This window comes from Botryllus schlosseri, chromosome 13 (genome assembly GCF_051294905.1).
Source record: "Botryllus schlosseri isolate E-star chromosome 13, Bs_hap1, whole genome shotgun sequence".
Classification (NCBI taxonomy): Eukaryota; Metazoa; Chordata; class Ascidiacea; order Stolidobranchia; family Styelidae; genus Botryllus; species Botryllus schlosseri.
The window spans coordinates 10649805-10667913 of NC_137248.1; the positions used below are offsets into that span (position 1 = coordinate 10649805).

Sequence of the window (18109 nt, forward strand, 5' to 3'; positions counted from 1 at the left end):
TCTCCCAGTATTGAATTGTAGGCGTAAGTCAGGTGATGGAGATATATCAGCTTTTCATCTCCGTCGCAGGTGTCACGGAGCTCGGCGAGAGAATCGGCGAATGCAGGAAGAGACTGAATTTCCTGCTGGACATGTACATGTTTTCCGAAAAAGACATTCAACTCAACAGCACGGTGCTGACGTGGCCGAGTAACATCAACCCGATATTCGAGGCAAACGACGAGGTGAAGATGCCCGCACAGCGCGGCTTGTATTATCTAAAATAACTGGTGTGGCGCTACCAGAGGTGGTCAAAGTAGTCAAGAAAGCTACTCAAGTAGAAGTAGAACTAGCGACGAAAAAATCTACTCAAGTACGAGTAGAAGTACTTATTTCATAAGCAACCTAAAGCTACTTGAAGTAGAAGTAGAATTCACTGACTTCAAATGTACTCAAGTAAGTTGTTGTGAAAACGATCGTAATTCGTTCGCATGGACTGTCAAAGCTGCAAATTGCGCTATGCGGAAGGTGTAGAGAGCTTGATTCATATTGATGCATCCCAGGAAGGGTCAATTTTTGACAGGATAAGCATTCGTCTGCATCATGGGATCTAAATGATGGTATTGATATGGAAATGTGATACTAATCCTTTGTTTACTCGAACACTCGGTTTTAGAGAAAATCACGGCACGGCAACCTCCCCATATTATAAGGCCCCTAGTTCAGTCAAAAGCAATACGGATAAATTGTGTTAGATATGGCTTTAACATTTTCCGCGATTAGTACACGTTATTTAAAAATATGACAGATCGTAAAATGCCATATTGTGTACCGTATAGCTTTATTTTCGGTAAATATAAGGCATTACTACACTTGATTTTATACTCTAACTTGTTTGTTCTCCAAACAAAAGAACTGAAATTATAATTAGAACTCAACGTATAACACTCGTAATTGAAAGAATAATACAAATACTACTTCTAAAAAGCGGAAAATATATTTCATGTCTTCTGTCCAGAAAGTTTCAACTGTGGTCCGCTAAAACCAGTCTAACGTTAAAAAAAGTCAAAGTCCTCTTTTCTAGATTAGGACACGTCATGGGCTGCTAGGTATAATAGGTAATTGCAAGATTGCGAAACGGTAGTTTCAAACGTTACGGAGGCCATACTTACTGTGATGAAATATTCGATATAGGCGACAATGCGGCGTGAACGTAACCACGCAACCCGGTATCTAAATTATATTCAGCAAAACTTTCGTTAAAACAGCCCCGAAATTCCTTAGGCTATCTTTTCTATTGGGGGATTAAACTACTTCTACTTGACAAACTGAAAATAGCGAAACGTAAGTAAGTATTTCACAAAATATTATGAAGTAGAAGTAATGAAAAAAAGATATACTTGAGTAAGTACCAAAAGTAGAGGAAAACTACATGAGTTCTTCGAAAAAGTAGAAGTACTTTGTTACTGACCACCTCTGGGCGCTACCGTAAATATGTGTTTTCAAAATTGAGTGTTCTATGGTCAGTCCGTCAGGCATTAAATTATCATAATCATGGGATGTGGGGCTGTCGTATTGATGCTTGTACTTGAGAGGATATATCAATTTTCTTTTCTTGACTAAATCAGGATTATCAGCATCATTTTTTTCCACGTGAGAAACCGGAACTATATCATTGACTATCCCAGGTTAGCCATATTGTGTAGCCTACAATTTTACCAACATTAATGAGCACTAGTAGGCCAAGAAAAGTGTTTCACTCGTTAGCTGGATATACATTATTACTTCTGGTTCACATTTACTCATAAACTTTGGTTTTTACGACATAAAATGACATGGCTCACCTGAAGCTCGAGACGTTTTAGATCGTAACGGCAGAGTAGGCATTGAAATCTGTACGGGAAAATTTGTCAGTTCCATTGTATTGTACAGACCTATTATACTCCCTAATAATCCGATGGACTTTTAAATTCAGCTCGTCGAAGCTTCGAAACGCGCCGGCGAGCAAGAGCTGCTGCAGAAACGGGAGCGTGTCATGATCGAACTCGAGAAATTGACGAGAAGAGTGGACGAATTCAATGAATGCGGTGAACTCGACCTCATGCAGCAGTACGTGAACGATGTCCGCACTGTGCAAAAGAGACTGGCCGAAACCCAGGAGCAGATATCTTTCATTAATAAGGTTTGCAAAGATTCATTCCTAATCGCCCTTTATCCCATGTAATGTGTTCTCAGTCTGCTGATAAGAAGGTGGTAGGCCTGTTTTTTTATAAACTAAACCAGCTGGCTTCCAGTGGTTGCAATGTTTACGGACGTTGTGATTTAGACGGTTTCCAGCGCTGCATTTTCATTATCTATTGAACGATCTTCTGAACAATCAATTTTTAGGAAGAAGAGCTTTTCAAATGGGAACAAACCAACTATCCCGAAATCGACAACATCCAAGTTTCGATGGAGCCTTTCCAAAAACTGTACACCACCGTGCTGAAATGGCAGAAGGCCGAGAAACGGTGAGATTCCATTGCGCCCGATGTAATATCCCAAATACTGTCGAAAGTTTCATCGATCAATTTGTGATGCAAAGAATACCGCTGACGTGTTCTAGGTTTAACAATGAAACGTTTGCCAATTTCAGCTGGATGGACGGCGAGTTTATGAAGCTGGAAGGCGAAGTGATTGAGGCGGAAGTGGATGAATTTTGGAGAGAAATATACAAAGGTACAGAGCTCCTACCAATCTCATCGTTCTTTTGTGTTTTAAATGGCTGATGATGCGCATGGAGCCTTGATTTCTTTCTGAACCATCCACCAAACTTTATGTGTGAACCTGGTCAAAATAACTGTAGTAGTCTTACAATGAGACACACATCCACTATGAGTCTTGCACACTGAATGAAAAGTAACAGAAGATAGCATCAAAAGACAAGGGATGAATAATAAAGTGACATGCATCAGTAGGCAAAATAGATATGTCAGATCATGGTATGGTAATCTCGAGCGCGGACTAGTATTCATTCATTAGAATCTGTTGTGGCTGATGATTCATTGATATACAATATTCAAAGCAAAATCGAGTAACCCCCTATAAGATTCGGCTCACAGATGTTTGGTGTTGGGAAATTGTCGCGTACTGAACATGTTCCAAGTCATGCTTTTAATTTACAGCCAACAAAACGTTTGCACAAAAAAAGAAAAAGGCCGACGAAGAAAAGAGAAAGGCCACGACAAGACGTAGAAAAGTCGGCGAGGCGGATGATTCCGATAAAAAGGACGATGTCATCATCAACTTATGTAGCACGGTGATGGAATCCGTCAAAGAGTTCAAAGTAAGCACTTCGAATTACGAACACTAAATCCAACTCGTGAGGCGGCCCGCTCAATATACTTGATATGTGACGAAGTTGGTAGAAGTTATAAATGCAGTTATTAGCAATGGCACGCCATGAGATGTGCAGACTATTGACGCTTAACACAAAAATTGGCTGTGAAATCGCTTTAGAAATCGTACGCTTGTAAAACAATTTTCCACTTCATTTAGGTATCATACCCGATAGTAACATTTTTTGTTCTTTCTATATCTAAACTCTAAGTATTGCTGTGCTTGCCAATATTTTTCGTACCAATGTTACGGTCATGATTAATATGAAAGAGAGAGAATATTTATTTTTTCAACCAACTAAAATAATAGCAAACAGACAGCATATATGAGGATATAGAAAAACACATAGTATTCGGTATCGGATGGGAATTATCTGTATAACCTTGATCTTCACACCTGTATCAAACAAGTGTATCTTCTTTGCATGATCTGGTTGTAATATACGAGAACAATCGTTTGATTCCACTGATTATTATTTTCTTCCAGGAACACATACCCCTCATCACGACACTCTGCAATCCTGGCATTCGCGCCAGGCATTGGGAGAAGATGTCTGAAATCTACGGCGAAGATTTGACCCCGGACGCCGGTACCACGCTGAGGAAAACGCTCAAGAAAAACCTGGGACCGCACATGGAGGAGTTTGAAGCTATCAGCGGCGCTGCAAGCAAGGTAATACGACCCGAGTTTGGATCTGTATTCTCGCTTGTTTTGACTCAATTTCGTTGGATTTGAACAGGAATTTTCGTTGGAGAAGGCCTTGGTTAGAATGCAGGGTGAATGGGAAAATATGATGTTCAACACTTTGGAATACAGAGACTCAGGAGTTTCGATATTGTCGTCGGTAGACGATGTTCAAACTATGCTGGACGATCAAATTGTCAAAACGCAGACCATGAGAGGCTCGCCTTTCATCAAACCGTTTGAAGTTGAGATTAAGGTGAGTATGGATATCTGTTGATCTTCAATTTACTATCCGGAGTGATGCAGATACTGTAGGTACCGTGCGGTACTCGAGATTATTGCGACCTTGCGATTCAACTGTTGCTTAATAGTCTTTCTGGGGTGGCATGTATTTGTCAAGAAAAAAAATGTCTGCCCCAAATATGGTTGTGTCAACGCGGTCGTCTGTAGCAATAACATGAGTGCGGTAAACAATTTTGATATCATCAGCCTGATGCTCAATAATGTGAGTCCTTTTTTTGCAAATATTGACATATTATTAGTAGGCATCAGTGAATGTATTGAAGCCTCCGCTTATTTATGGATACTCCCAACGATTTTTCGATTTCCGCAAATCAGGGTTGTAACCAAGTCACAAGGTTCCGAGTCTCAAGTCAATCTCACTTTTATAGTTTTGACTCGAGTCAAGTCGAGTCGTTTTCAATTCACCACCGAGTCAAGTCGGAGTCCAAGTCAGTGAGTAGAGCAGCGGTTCTCAACTGGGGGTCCGCGAAGCAATTTCAGGGGGTCCGCGAGACCTCTAAATTTTTAAAATGGTTGATAACCTAATTTTTATTTTATTTTTTAATTTGAGAAAGCATGAGGCAGTTTCGCACCACAACTGCTAAAACCTCATGACTCATATCATCATCATAATCGTCTGACATGGACTATCGTAGTGTGGAAACTCATTTTCATTGCCAATTTTCCTATAACCTGCTGATACAAACAAATTGCTGTTTAGAGATGTTTTGTTGGGGTTTGTGGAAAAAATAAAAATATGGAGATAGTAACGTCAATCAGGGTGACTTCGTAATGTCTGCGAAACCTTTTCGATTTGAAGTTAGCAGTCTCATCAAATTAGTGAACAGTCGTTTGAAATAAAAATTTCCGAAGTATTTCCATAATTTGGCCCAATGCAGGGAACAGCTTCTTGGAGGTACAGAACTTTAATATACAATTGAATAGTATATTCATATTGAAATGAGCCCGAATATTTTCGGCTGACACTCGTCATGAATCGGACAATGATATACCTACTCTTAAAGCTTGGCTATCAGATTTTGAGCATGCTTATTGCGGATGCCCTATCGACAAGGCTGATTTTTTGATGAACAAGGAGTGTTTCGTTACTATCAAAGCATTACGCTCCAACCCTGAAATTCATATCACCAGTTATATTGGTATGCAGCCTTGTCTTGTTAATGTTCAATTGTTCATGGTCGAAAATGTTTGCTCGTTTAATATATATTTAAACCCGAACAGAACAAATCGTTTCATGACAGTCTTTCTCTGGTTGGAAACTTGGATCCATACTTTGGTGCATAAAATTTTCTATACTTTTAGATTAGGATTTCACTTTTACGGTAGAAACTCTCTGCGGGCCGATCAAAATGTCGTTGCAGGCCGAATACGGCCAGCGGTCTGTATGTTGCCCGTCCCTGCGCTAGATGCTGGACGTGATATGTTCATAAAATATGTGTTTCTTCATTTTGGTGCCATAAATGTTGCGATCACACCAAAAGTATCGTCGGAAGCGTTATGCGTTAATATTGCATTAGCCTCCATCTATCTTTGTGTAAATGGTTTTCGGCACTCCTCGTTCATGTCAAAACGAAGACGCGGATTTTCAAGACATGACCACGTACTTCAAGAAATACAGCAGCAAAATTAGCTTTGAAATAACAAAAGTCCACCAATTTCTACATAACTAGTATGATGTTATCTTCAAGAAAAATCAATATATTGCTGTTTATCACAAGCCTACAGTTCATATTTGCACAAGACAGATGAAGGTTGCACCATAATAGAGCTAAAATTGTACTAAAACTTGAGGGGTCCGCGAGGGTCCGTGACGGTCAAAAGGGGTCCGCGAAGTCAAAAAGGTTGAGAACCACTGGAGTAGAGTGTCGAGTCCGAGTCCAAATCATTGTGTTGTCTGTTCAGTTTCGAGTTAATGTGATGTGAAACCCACTTTTTACAACTCTGCTAGGTGATATCGAATGTTTCGCATTCATAATATACTAATATTCCTCACTTTTAGCAGTTTCTGGTAGCATCTTCAAGTACCAGTACTGATAGACGTAATAATAATAGTGTGATAACTTTATTATTCTTCGAAATTACAATCAAATGCCTGTCATATGACTTGGTCCGAGTCATGCGCAATGACTACAGTACAAGTCGAGTCAATACACAAATTGACTCAAGTCGAGTCATTTTTCATTTTTAAGAAAATGACTTGACTCAAGTCGAGTCACCAAAAAATCGCGACTCGAGTCATTACAACCCTGCCGCAAATCGGCTTTATTCCTAAATAACCGTGTCGTAAGAATCTATTTTTTTTCTTCAGATATGGGAGGAACGTCTCCTGCTAATTCAAGACACGATTGATGAGTGGCTCAAAGTCCAGTCGCAATGGCTCTACCTGGAGCCCATCTTCAGCTCGGAGGACATCATGCAGCAGATGCCAGAAGAAGGGCGTCTCTTCCAGATCATTGATAAGACATGGAAGGAAATCATGAAATTCACCATGAGGGATCCGCACGTTAGTATGAGAGAAGTTATCCCGGGTTCCGGTAAACCCAAATGAAACAACATTGATTCTTGGCGGTGATTGAAGTGTTTTGATCAAAAAATCTTGTACGCTGTGCGAATACGGGCTCGCGATATATAAAATTACTAACCACGTCCTCTCTGTGGGATATCAATTTTGTACAATTTATACTGTGGCATGACCTTCACTCAACTTACCACTCCCTGCTGTTACCGTGTGATAATTTCTTATTTTGTTGCTGTGTATTTAATTGTTAGACATCTCACCAAGTCATTTTGACCCTTTCATTTCATTCTGTCGGCATGAATCAATCGAATCGGCGAGATATCGAATGAGTGAGGAGACATAATTCTATCTTGTGACAGGTGATGGCTGCCACTTCCATGAAAGGTTTATTGGAAAAGCTACAAAACAGCAATGTCCTGCTCGACAAAATCATGAAGGGACTGAATGCGTATCTGGAGAAAAAGAGATTGTTCTTCCCAAGGTAAGATCTTCTTGAATTCGACTACTGCACAACTTTTTAGTAATCGTAATCGACTACTGCACAATTCTTGGGTAATCTTCATTGTAATCGACCACTGTGCAGTATTTTCGCAATCGTAATTGATACTGTGTAATATTATGGGGAATCTTAATCATAGTTGACTACTGCGCAATTTTCCGAGAATTGCAATTGAATACTGCTCAATATATTGTGGTAATTTTAGTCCTAATTGACTAATCCGCAATTTTACTGAAATCTTTATCGTAATCGAATACTGCGCAATTTTTGGCAATCTTGATTGCCATCCACTACCATGCAATATTTCTATAATCATAACCGTAATCCCGCGTTTTAGAAGTAATCCCAATCGCTATCGATTACATTGACAAAGCCATCGCCCCCTGTCTGGAAAGTCTATATTTGGCCACTCTACCGCGATACGCGCGGGCTTCTTAATTTTCCGACGCCGCTCGCAGATTCTTCTTCCTGTCCAACGACGAAATGCTGGAGATCTTGTCGGAAACGAAAGACCCGACTCGCGTGCAGCCCCATCTCAAAAAGTGTTTCGAAGGCATCGCCAAGCTGCAGTTCCTCGACAATCTCGACATCAAGGCCATGTTCAGCAGCGAGGGAGAAGTCGTTCAATTTGTAGAGCTGATCTCCACCTCCGCAGCCAGAGGCGCCGTCGAGAAATGGCTGCTACAGGTCGGTAGAATAATACAACCACCGATTTTGGTTTCCTTACCGTATAAACAGAGGTAGTCGGTAATAAAATACTCTGTGTATGAATAATTGTGACATTTGACGATTGTGAATACATTGTGATTCTTGCTCAGGTGGAAGATGTGATGTTGAAGTCAGTTCGCGATGTCATCATCAACGCCAAGGAAGCATACAGCAATGAGCCGAGACCTGAATGGGTCCAAGAATGGCCTGGGCAGGTATTAGCGTCTTTTTGTACTTGAGAATGTCTCTCCAGAATTTTGTGTTGGCTGAATTAACAGCTGATAGTACAATTTTCTCAATAAACGTCGTGGTTTTGCAAATACTGTTGATGAGATGCGTTAGAGGGATTGTTCAGTCACGAATTACTTATGTTTATTCAAGTCGTTCTTGCCACATGAAATTACACAAGTGGTTACATTTTTAGGCTACTCCCACTTCTTCAGTTTTCAGTGTTTTAGGGAAACTGCGCCTAGAATACTTACGTTTTTAGTGGCTTGGAAATCGCTAGTGTTATTTGTACTTGAGTAGGAATTTATGATGGCACTTCTACTTCTACTTGAGTGTCACTTCAGTACTAATTGTGAAACCGCCACTATTTTATGGCTGAAATCTTAAGACTTGGTTGAAATAAAAAACATTGGGCTGTCTTTTCGGGCGTCTGTGCCGCCGTGATTCACCTGCGAAACCTTTGGCTTTCCGTGACTAGAATCCCAGACTCGGTTAACAGTCAAGAATTAGGGACCATAATTTTACATCGAACCTTTTTCTTTGAGATCGTGCTCTACGTCTCGCAAATGTACTGGACTTACGAAGTTCACGACGCGATACGCGACGGCGGCAACCAAGGTCTCAAAGATTACTATCAAACACTAGTCGCACAGGTACAGTATACGGTAGTTGTTACTATAATGAGAAAATTAAAATTTTTCCCATACATAACAGCTCGGTGATATTGTCAATTTGGTCCGAGGCAAGCTGTTGAAACAGACGCGAATCACTCTCGGCGCTTTGGTGACTATTGACGTGCACGCACGAGATGTCATCCAGGATATGATAGACAAAGGTATTGCCGTTCTTTCCTCAATACAGACAGAGGCAATCCACTTGAAAATATACGAAAATACATATTCCGTACACCCTTCCATTTTACTGACTGTTGGCTTTTTGAACAGGCGTGTCGACCGAAAACGATTTCAACTGGCTTGCCCAACTGCGTTATTACTGGCAAAACGAAAATGCCCGGGCGCATATTATTAACGCCGACGTCAAATATGCTTATGAATATCTCGGAAATTCACCCAGGTGATATCGGTTCGGTGTTTTCCCGGTAATAAGACAACAGTAACCATGTATATTAAATAGACTCGTTATCACACCGTTGACCGATCGTTGCTACCGTACCCTGGTCGGTGCATTTTACCTCAATCTTGGTGGTGCCCCGGAAGGTCCAGCTGGTACTGGTAAGACAGAAACCACAAAAGATCTCGCCAAAGCTCTGGCAGTGCAGGTATTCTATGTTTTCAAATACTGTCCAAGTTGTTCACTGCATGAGTGTAACACTTTTCCATTTTGCTTTAGTGCGTCGTATTCAATTGCTCGGACGGTCTCGACTACTTGGCTATGGGAAAATTCTTCAAAGGCTTGGCCTCGTCTGGAGCTTGGGCTTGTTTCGACGAATTCAACAGAATTGAACTTGAAGTGCTGAGCGTCATTGCTCAACAGGTATACCATATTGAATTTGTTTGGGTCATGTACAGGCCGTGTTATTTTTGGCATTTCAGGAGCCAGATGCCAAAACTGCCAAAAATAAAAATTTGAAAATGCCAAAAATAAGCAATTTTTGGCATATGCCAAAAATAACACGGCCTGCCAAATAGTGTATTTCGTTCATGGTGTTGTGTTAACAGGACCGCTTTACAAGCGAAAAGAGCGTTTGTGAAAGGCAGGTTTCTTAATATGGGTCCAGCCTACCCATTAGGGGTGAAAGCATGGTGTCCTAAATGGTGTGGGTACAGCGAGATTGAACGGCTGACTGCATTTGGTTTACGTCATACTTTCCATTTGTCCAAAGGCAATTTTACGGCCATTTTTGACGGGCTTGTCGAGCGCTAAATTTGATAAAACGGGTATCAATAAGAAGCTGCCGCAGTACTGATTATTAAAATATAAATTATATTCTGCTCATGGAACTGGAACCCCCAAAATCAACCACGGTTTTTGCATCGCGAACGAGTTGAGCATGGTGACGCAACAAACTGTTTGGCTATTTCTGAGCTGCATAGGCTCGTTTTTCCAGACAGTCTTGTTGCGTTAATGTTCTTAAACAATCTAACCTTCCCAGGACTATTCCATGCGAGTTGGTAATATTAAAGCCACCTGAAGTGACAAAAGTCCCCCGAAAATATATCGGTAGACTGAAGGAGAAATGATAGTCGGGCTACTAAATAGAATGTGTTCAGAGACAACACAGGAAACTCCTGGAAAAGGATCGGGAAGAAAATTCTTTCCGCGATGCGATCGATGGCACTGGCGAAGTGATCTCTTTTCATGATGCATGGAAGCCGGTTCGGCCCTCCAAAGATTTTGAAGCTCTGAAAACCTTTTGTGGATGACTGGCAACATTCTTTCCCTCAGCGGCTACTGTTGAAGCCGATATTTCCCAGATTCGCTGGGCGAGAAATGAATTTAGGAGAAACTTAGCTGACATGAGTTTGGAAGCACTGTTACAGTGCAAACGATTTAAGTCTATTCAACAGCTGTAACAATCAGCTGTTGAGCGTGTTTGTTAGGCTTTTCTTTCTTTTTTTTTGCTCATTGGCACCGATTCCGATGGATACTGCACATTTTGTGGTTTCGTTTGATATTATTAACCGATGAAATCGTTAGGTTTTTTCTTCTTCTTATTGTTCGTTGGCACTGATTATACGTGGATGCTGCAGATTTTGTGGTGTCTTTTGACAAACTAGCCCAAATAAAGCGTTTTTGTGACTAATTCGAGGCTGAAACTATCTATTTAGAGGACGATGCCAAAACTGGCAAAAATAAAAATCGAAAAATGCCAAAAATAAGTTATTTTTGGCAGTTTTGGCATATGCCAAAAATAACACGGCCTGGTCATGTATCTATGCGCACAAAGATTACGATGTCCGAGTCTTATTTATAGTGCTGGACATAGCAATTTGAGTACTCAAATTTAAGTTAAGTAGTAAACGTCTATGTTTTCTAGTACCGGCACCAGAATTATATATGTCTTTCTAAAAATAGCTACCATCTTTCTGTTTCAGATGTTATGCATCCAACGGGCCATTCAGACCCACCAGGAATATTTCTTGTTTGAAGGAACAGAGCTGAAACTGAATCCAAACTGCTTTGTTGCAATCACGATGAATCCAGGTTACGCCGGCAGATCCGAATTGCCCGATAATCTCAAGGTGACGAAATGCAAATTTGTAAAATCCAGCAGTTGATTCTAATTGGTATTCTTGTGTCATTGATTTTGTTTGCATTAGAGCTGACTTCAATTACAAATCATACACTTTTAACGTGCCAGTTTTAGTTGATTATAAGTACGTTTTCACTGTCCTCATGACCAATGAACAATGTAGCTCTTATGCGTTAACCATGTAACCGTGTACCTTTTCATTGCATTGCTGGCTTTCTTGTCTTAGCTCTGGTGATCACGTGAGTTAAAATGTTGTCAACAACTATTGGTGATTGGAGTCCTATTGTCCCAAGCTACTTTTTAATGCTGCTTGATTGAATACTTTACCGGACTTCGAATTTTCTCCCTTTACCTGTGCTTTGGAAGGCTGAACAGTGAACATTCACACTCTGGAGATTGGGACCAATATTTTTGCGATTGAATTATCCCGATCTCTGTAAAACAAAGGAATCATTGTTAGCTGACATATTTGTAATTTGTTTCAACTTTTGTTTTTGTCTGATTGTCTTGTCAACGTATAGTTACAATCGTTGCAATTCAGAATATGTATTGCATCTTAAAAATTTTACATTATCGCGTCGTACTTGACTATATCTGTTTTTCGTTTGAAATTGATATATGCCAAATCGCATAGTTGTTCGAGTTTCAAATATATTCTCAAGGGAAGTTATTAAAACCTGCATTCTGGCAGGAGCGGTCATCACTGCTCTTCAAGCTGTAAACAGGGACATGTTTTCCTTTCAGGTGCTTTTCCGAACGGTCGCCATGATGGTGCCTGATTACGCACTGATCGCCGAGATCTCGTTGTACTCTTGCGGCTTTCTGGACGCCCGTAACTTGTCGGTGAAAATCGTGATGACGTACCGGCTCTGCTCGGAACAACTGTCCAGTCAGTTCCATTACGATTACGGTATGCGGGCCGTGAAAGCTGTCCTGGTGGCTGCCGCCAATTTGAAGTTGAAGTTTCCTGACGAAAATGAGGACATTCTGGTAGGTTATTTGTGTGTCTTTCATGTTGCTCAATAGTTCGCTGGTAACAATAAAAGAGTCGTGAAAGTGATACAAAAGGGTTTCCATTGGTCGACTAAATTCGTTGCATTCACTGCTATCTGCAAGTCTTTTTTCAATTTGTCTCTTTCCGCGTCCAACCACAAGCAGGATACAGGTAGTTTTTGTTCTTGTTTCCCTTAAATTGAGAGGGAATGTTGATTTATGGATAAACTGTTGCAAACGCACAGATTCTGGTGGTAGAAACATTCGAAATTGTAACGAACAATGTGTTAACGCTGCCAAATTTATTCCATTCAAGGCTCTTCGACCGACTCTCAGGAGCCAACGTCAGTACATACGGTAAACCAAAATCCAAATCATTATATTAAGAATATTTTCGTTGCACCGTTTTTGTTGATCTAATAATGACAAGTACACGGACTCGCGAACTGCATATAACAACTCACAATTACGGTATACGAGACAAATTCGTCTTTATAAATAACCAAACCCTTACCGATAGTTTCTACCCTATATTTCCCTCTGATTAAGATCCAATTTTAACTTCTTTAAAACCTGATGCAACCGTCCAGCAATAAACAACAAGACACCGGTGATGTCTTCATAGTTGTATTTTGGTTTAATTCTTAATTCACCGACTTCTTATCGGTTTCCACCCTTTTTTCCAGCTTTTGAGATCCATCCAGGACGTGAACCTGCCGAAATTCTTGTCCCACGACATACCGCTTTTCCGTGGCATCACTTCCGATCTGTTCCCCGGCGTGCGTCTGCCGGAGGCCGATTACCGAATCTTTATCGACACCGTGAAGGAAATGTGCGAAAAACACAAGATCCAGCCCGCGCCTGTCTTTATGGAGAAATTGATACAGACCTACGAGATGATGATCGTACGACACGGGTCAGTGATGGCAAGTTTAATGAAGTCATGGAGTTTAAGTTAGTGCAAGCCTTTTGAGTTCTAATCGGGGGCTTTATAAGAAGTAATATTCTATCTGTCGCAATTCCATAGGTGGTTGGTAACAAAGTACTTCTACTTTTTGTGCTCAGGTTGCTTTTGTCTACATACTTGAGTGGTATTTTATCATCCAGATTGATAGCCAATACTCCATGGCAGGGCTGTAACCAAGTCACAAGATTCCAAGTCAATCTCACTTTTATAGTTTTGACTCGAGTCGAGTCGAGTCATTTTCAATCCACCACCGAGTCAAGTACGAGTCCAAGTCAGTGAGTAGAGGGTCGAGTCCGAGTCATAGTGTTGTGACTCGAGTCCAAGTCCAAGTCATTGTGTTTACTGTTCGGTTTTGAGTTCAGTCCACTTTTTTCAACTCTGCTCGAGTGATATAGAATGGCTCGCATTCATAATATCCAATTGAATAGTATATTCATTTCAATATGAATATACTATTCAATTGTGAATTGAAGTTCTGTACCTCCAAGAAGCTATTCATAATTTCGTGATTTTACTCAGTCCTAACACTTTCTGGCCCTATTTTTTCAAGTATCAGGACTGATAGACGAAATACCAATAATGTGGTGACTTTACCATTCTTTGAAGTTGCAATGAAATGTCTGTCTTGGTCGTCCTAGTCTCGAGTCAATGGCTCGAGTACAAATCGAGTCAATACAGAAATTAACTCGAGCCGAGTCATTTTACGCTTTTGCAAAAATGACTCGAGTCAAGTAGAGTCATTAAAAAATCGTGACTCGAGTAGAGTCATTACAATCCTGTTCCATCGGCTATGTACGAAAACCGATTGTGATTAAACGATTAACTTTCGCATGATGTCATTTCAGTTTCATGTTGGTGGGAGATCCGTTCTCCGGCAAGACAAAATGTCTGCACGTTCTCGCCGACGTTCTGTCGTTACTCAACGAACGAGGGCAGAACGAAGAAGACAAAGTCATTTACAAGACGATCAATCCGAAAGCCGTCACAATGGGTCAATTGTTTGGTCAGTTCGACCCTGTCTCGCACGAGGTGAGTTCCCTACTGCAACATATCCGTGAAATGCCATATCAAAGATTTGAAAGAGGACTTGATTACCTTTCATTGATATATTAACCATTCCAGTCCTATATATTTGCTTCAAGTTACCTAGAAATATGTGGAATCACTATCCATGTAGAGCAGGGGTTAACAACCTTTCCACAATCTCACACCACATGCACGGCCTGTACTTGACCTGACCTGTGACCTGACATATCGATCTCGCGTTCCGACACATGCCACCTTTTTTTGTCGCTTTCCTTTTATATTATCTTCCTTTACTTTTCATTCAGTGTGCATGCCTCCTTTTTACATCGTCTAGGCCAGTTGGGTGTCCGATTTTTAAGACTACTCCAAGTCGTTTCGACACCTTCCTGTCTTTTCATTGTATCGCGGTCTTGTGCTGCATTGAATGATGATATTGTTATTAATAAATTGAATTGAATTGAATAAGGCCATATCGATCATTCCTACCCTCTACCAAATACTGTGTGTGCATGAGTGTATCGTTTTTGTTATTGTTTCTTTGTTATGTATTTCGGTTGGATTGTAAGATATTAGTCTCTCTCTCTCTCTATGTCTTGAATTCACTAATTTCACGTTGTAACATGGTTCTTTGTACAATATTAATTTTCTATTTAACAATTAACTTTAGTGGACTGACGGCAACGTAGCGAATACCTTCCGTAAATTCTCGAGCACCGACACCACGGACAGGAAATGGGTGGTTTTCGACGGCCCTATCGACACCCTGTGGATCGAATCCATGAACACCGTGCTCGACGACAATAAGAAGCTGTGTCTCATGTCGGGTGAAATCATTCAGATGACGAACGTCATGAGTTTGATCTTCGAGACGCAAGATCTGTCGCAAGCCTCGGTAAGTTTTGAGTCGCAGGGTAGCTAGCGTTTTATGTCGGATGCAGAATTTAGTGTAAAGGCGGTCTGCTGTTGGAGTATTTGGTTGTATTAAGTTATATAAGGATAATACGCTACTTATTAGTAATAATTACAGGTTGATAGCTGTATGAGTTACGCCTAAAAGGTAGCTACATACGACGGAAGAATCGGACACTGAATTATCACTAATTGTCGTACACTGGCATCTCTGCCTAACAATTTACAAGTAATAACTGCATAGGACGGAAAAGCTGGACATTGTATCAAGTATAAAGACACTGTGTTATCACAAATTGTTGTACACTGGCACCTCTTCCTGACAATTTATAAGTGATGATAAGTGGGGATAGATAGTTAACAAGGTTTGAAAGCCTTCAACGTCAGCTCAGAACAGCTTGTTGTATCTCTGGGTGGCTGACGCAGTATCAGCTAATGTGAGCAAAGTAATCAGCATCGGTACTCCAGTAGAATTAGAAGTAACGTCATAAACCTACTTGAATGCATCAAAAAGTAGAAGAACTATGTTGCTGACCACCTCTGGGTACGAGTCTATGTGGTGAAATTAGGCACGGTTTTGGAACTATATCTGACAAATGGTATACAGGTGCAATATTGCTGGATGCTTTGTCGATTTCGCTAGTAAAAATGATAGGAAGCTATAATAAAACTGTTGTCCTCCGCAAATTTTGAAACATGTAATTCAACGTCGGTTCAGTGGTAGAGAAAACATTTTCTGACATTCCCAAAAAGTAAAAGTTGCCGGCAAGCTGTTCGATAACAGAAAGATGTTCTAGTACTCCGAAAAGGTGAAGCTACTTTGCTACCGGCCATCTCTTCTCATGTATCGGAATGTTCGTATTTTCAGCCCGCCACAGTGAGCAGATGCGGCATGATCTATCTGGAGCCGAACTCGCTAGGATGGCAGCCCATGTTTCAGTCGTGGCTCAATAACTTGCCGGCGATACTTTCCGCCGACAACCGCTCCTTTATCGAAGCCATCTTCGAATGGCTCGTTCCGACTTCCTTGCGGGTCGTCCGGAAGCAATGCAAAGAGGTGAGTTGGAACTGAACTCTTTTTCGGGCTTATGCGTACGTAAAGCTTGCTGAATTATCACCGCGTGTTTACAAACCGGTGGTTTTCAACCTGCTATAATCGAAGTGGTTTCAGTGAATGCATTTCTTTTTAAGTAAAGTTACAGTATTGACAAATCGTTACCATAATTTGTTCTACTGTAATAAATGACTTCATCAAATGCGTAGTTAAATACTTTATATGTTATACGACTCAGTTGCAAATTGACTATTGAGTTGAGGAGATGAAACAATTGCGACCATCATAATAAATTTTGCCTTATTAGTGTGTGCTATTAATAATCAGGGGCAGAATTAACTCGTGGGCCGCATTTATTTTGAAAATCAGGGCCAAATTATTTACTAATCCGTTCATGTCAATAATCCTACCAGGGTTGTAATAACTCGAGTCATGACTCAACTCGAGTCAGACTCGAGTCACGATTTTATGATGACTCGACTTGACTCGAGTCATTTTCTCAAAATACGGAAATGACTCGACTCAAGTCATTGTGCATGACTCGAACCAAGTCATATGACTCGAGACTCAAACGGCCAAGACCGGCATTTCATTGTAATTTCGAAAAACAGTAAAGTCACCACCCGATTGGGATTTCGTCTGTTGGTACTGGTACATTAAAATGCGACCAGAAACTGTTAAAAGTGATGAAAATTAGTATATTATAAATGCGAACCATTCGATATCACCAAACCGAGTTATAAAAAGTGGTTCTAACAAGACTTTAACTTGAAAATGAGCAGTCAACACAGTGACTTGGACTCAGACTCGAGTCATAATACCATGACTCGGACTAGACCCTCTCCTCGCTGACTTGGTCTCGGACTTGACTCGGTGGTTAATTGAAAATGACTCGACTTGACTCGAGTCAAAACTATAAAAGTGAAATTGACTTGTGACTCGGAACCTCGTGACTTAGTTACAACCCTGGTACGCGGTAAGAAAAGGTTGAGAACCACTGTTGTAAGCAAAGTAGATTGATAATGGATGGATAGAGGCACAGACACATAAATGGATGGATGGACCTTAGGACACATTCATCAGTACGCACAGTGTTAGGATTTACAGTGAAAAATAAATGAATGAAAAAGAGACTATACTGCAAAAAATATGCACTAGAAATAGTTCATTTCGTATACAGCATGAGATATGAACAAACCAATGCATGATACACAACATTTCCAGTATAATATAAAACATATGTGGAAATAGTTCATTTCGAGAAGTAGTCGAATTCGGATTTCGAAATTTGAAATGGTAAATGTAAGCGGTTTGCAATCTGTAACTGTTTCGGGCAGAAATGAAGTCAGTCTGAAACCAAAGGAGCTTGAGTAAATGACACAGACGCACACTATTGTGACTTGATGCATCCAGTGATAGCGCATATTTTTTTAAATCTTACTTGGAGTTAACGAGTAATCTTACCCGGAGTGTTTTGTTTGCAGATCATGGCGTCACAAGACCACAATCTAATTCGTTCGTGCATGCACCTCTTCGAAATGCTCTTGAAGGAGGAGGTGTCCCCGGAAAGCGAATCGGACCACAAAAGCATCAAATTGCACATTCAGGTAAGGAGTTATGTGAGTAAATGCCGGGCGCGTGTTGCCAAG

At 40.6% G+C, this 18109-nt stretch overlaps 1 protein-coding gene and 1 long non-coding RNA gene across 2 annotated transcripts in view; one reads left to right on the forward strand and one right to left on the reverse strand.

Moving 5' to 3' along the window:
• LOC145454493 (uncharacterized) overlaps positions 1 to 18109 on the reverse strand; it is a 426394-nt gene that overhangs the window by 120655 nt on the left and 287630 nt on the right. The window lies entirely within an intron of this gene.
• Positions 1 to 18109, forward strand: part of LOC145454549 (dynein axonemal heavy chain 12-like) — a 57665-nt gene that overhangs the window by 8498 nt on the left and 31058 nt on the right. The window contains exons 13-35 of the mRNA XM_080332525.1: positions 70 to 224; positions 1955 to 2161; positions 2368 to 2489; positions 2615 to 2697; positions 3144 to 3304; positions 3844 to 4029; positions 4097 to 4297; positions 6653 to 6847; positions 7222 to 7343; positions 7820 to 8048; positions 8180 to 8284; positions 8843 to 8950; positions 9012 to 9132; positions 9242 to 9371; positions 9432 to 9576; positions 9648 to 9791; positions 11354 to 11500; positions 12256 to 12501; positions 13191 to 13420; positions 14317 to 14500; positions 15165 to 15389; positions 16275 to 16463; positions 17945 to 18067. Of these exons, the coding sequence (XP_080188651.1) occupies positions 70 to 224; positions 1955 to 2161; positions 2368 to 2489; positions 2615 to 2697; positions 3144 to 3304; positions 3844 to 4029; positions 4097 to 4297; positions 6653 to 6847; positions 7222 to 7343; positions 7820 to 8048; positions 8180 to 8284; positions 8843 to 8950; positions 9012 to 9132; positions 9242 to 9371; positions 9432 to 9576; positions 9648 to 9791; positions 11354 to 11500; positions 12256 to 12501; positions 13191 to 13420; positions 14317 to 14500; positions 15165 to 15389; positions 16275 to 16463; positions 17945 to 18067 (3758 nt within the window). The remainder of the gene's footprint in view (positions 1 to 69; positions 225 to 1954; positions 2162 to 2367; positions 2490 to 2614; positions 2698 to 3143; positions 3305 to 3843; positions 4030 to 4096; positions 4298 to 6652; positions 6848 to 7221; positions 7344 to 7819; positions 8049 to 8179; positions 8285 to 8842; positions 8951 to 9011; positions 9133 to 9241; positions 9372 to 9431; positions 9577 to 9647; positions 9792 to 11353; positions 11501 to 12255; positions 12502 to 13190; positions 13421 to 14316; positions 14501 to 15164; positions 15390 to 16274; positions 16464 to 17944; positions 18068 to 18109) is intronic.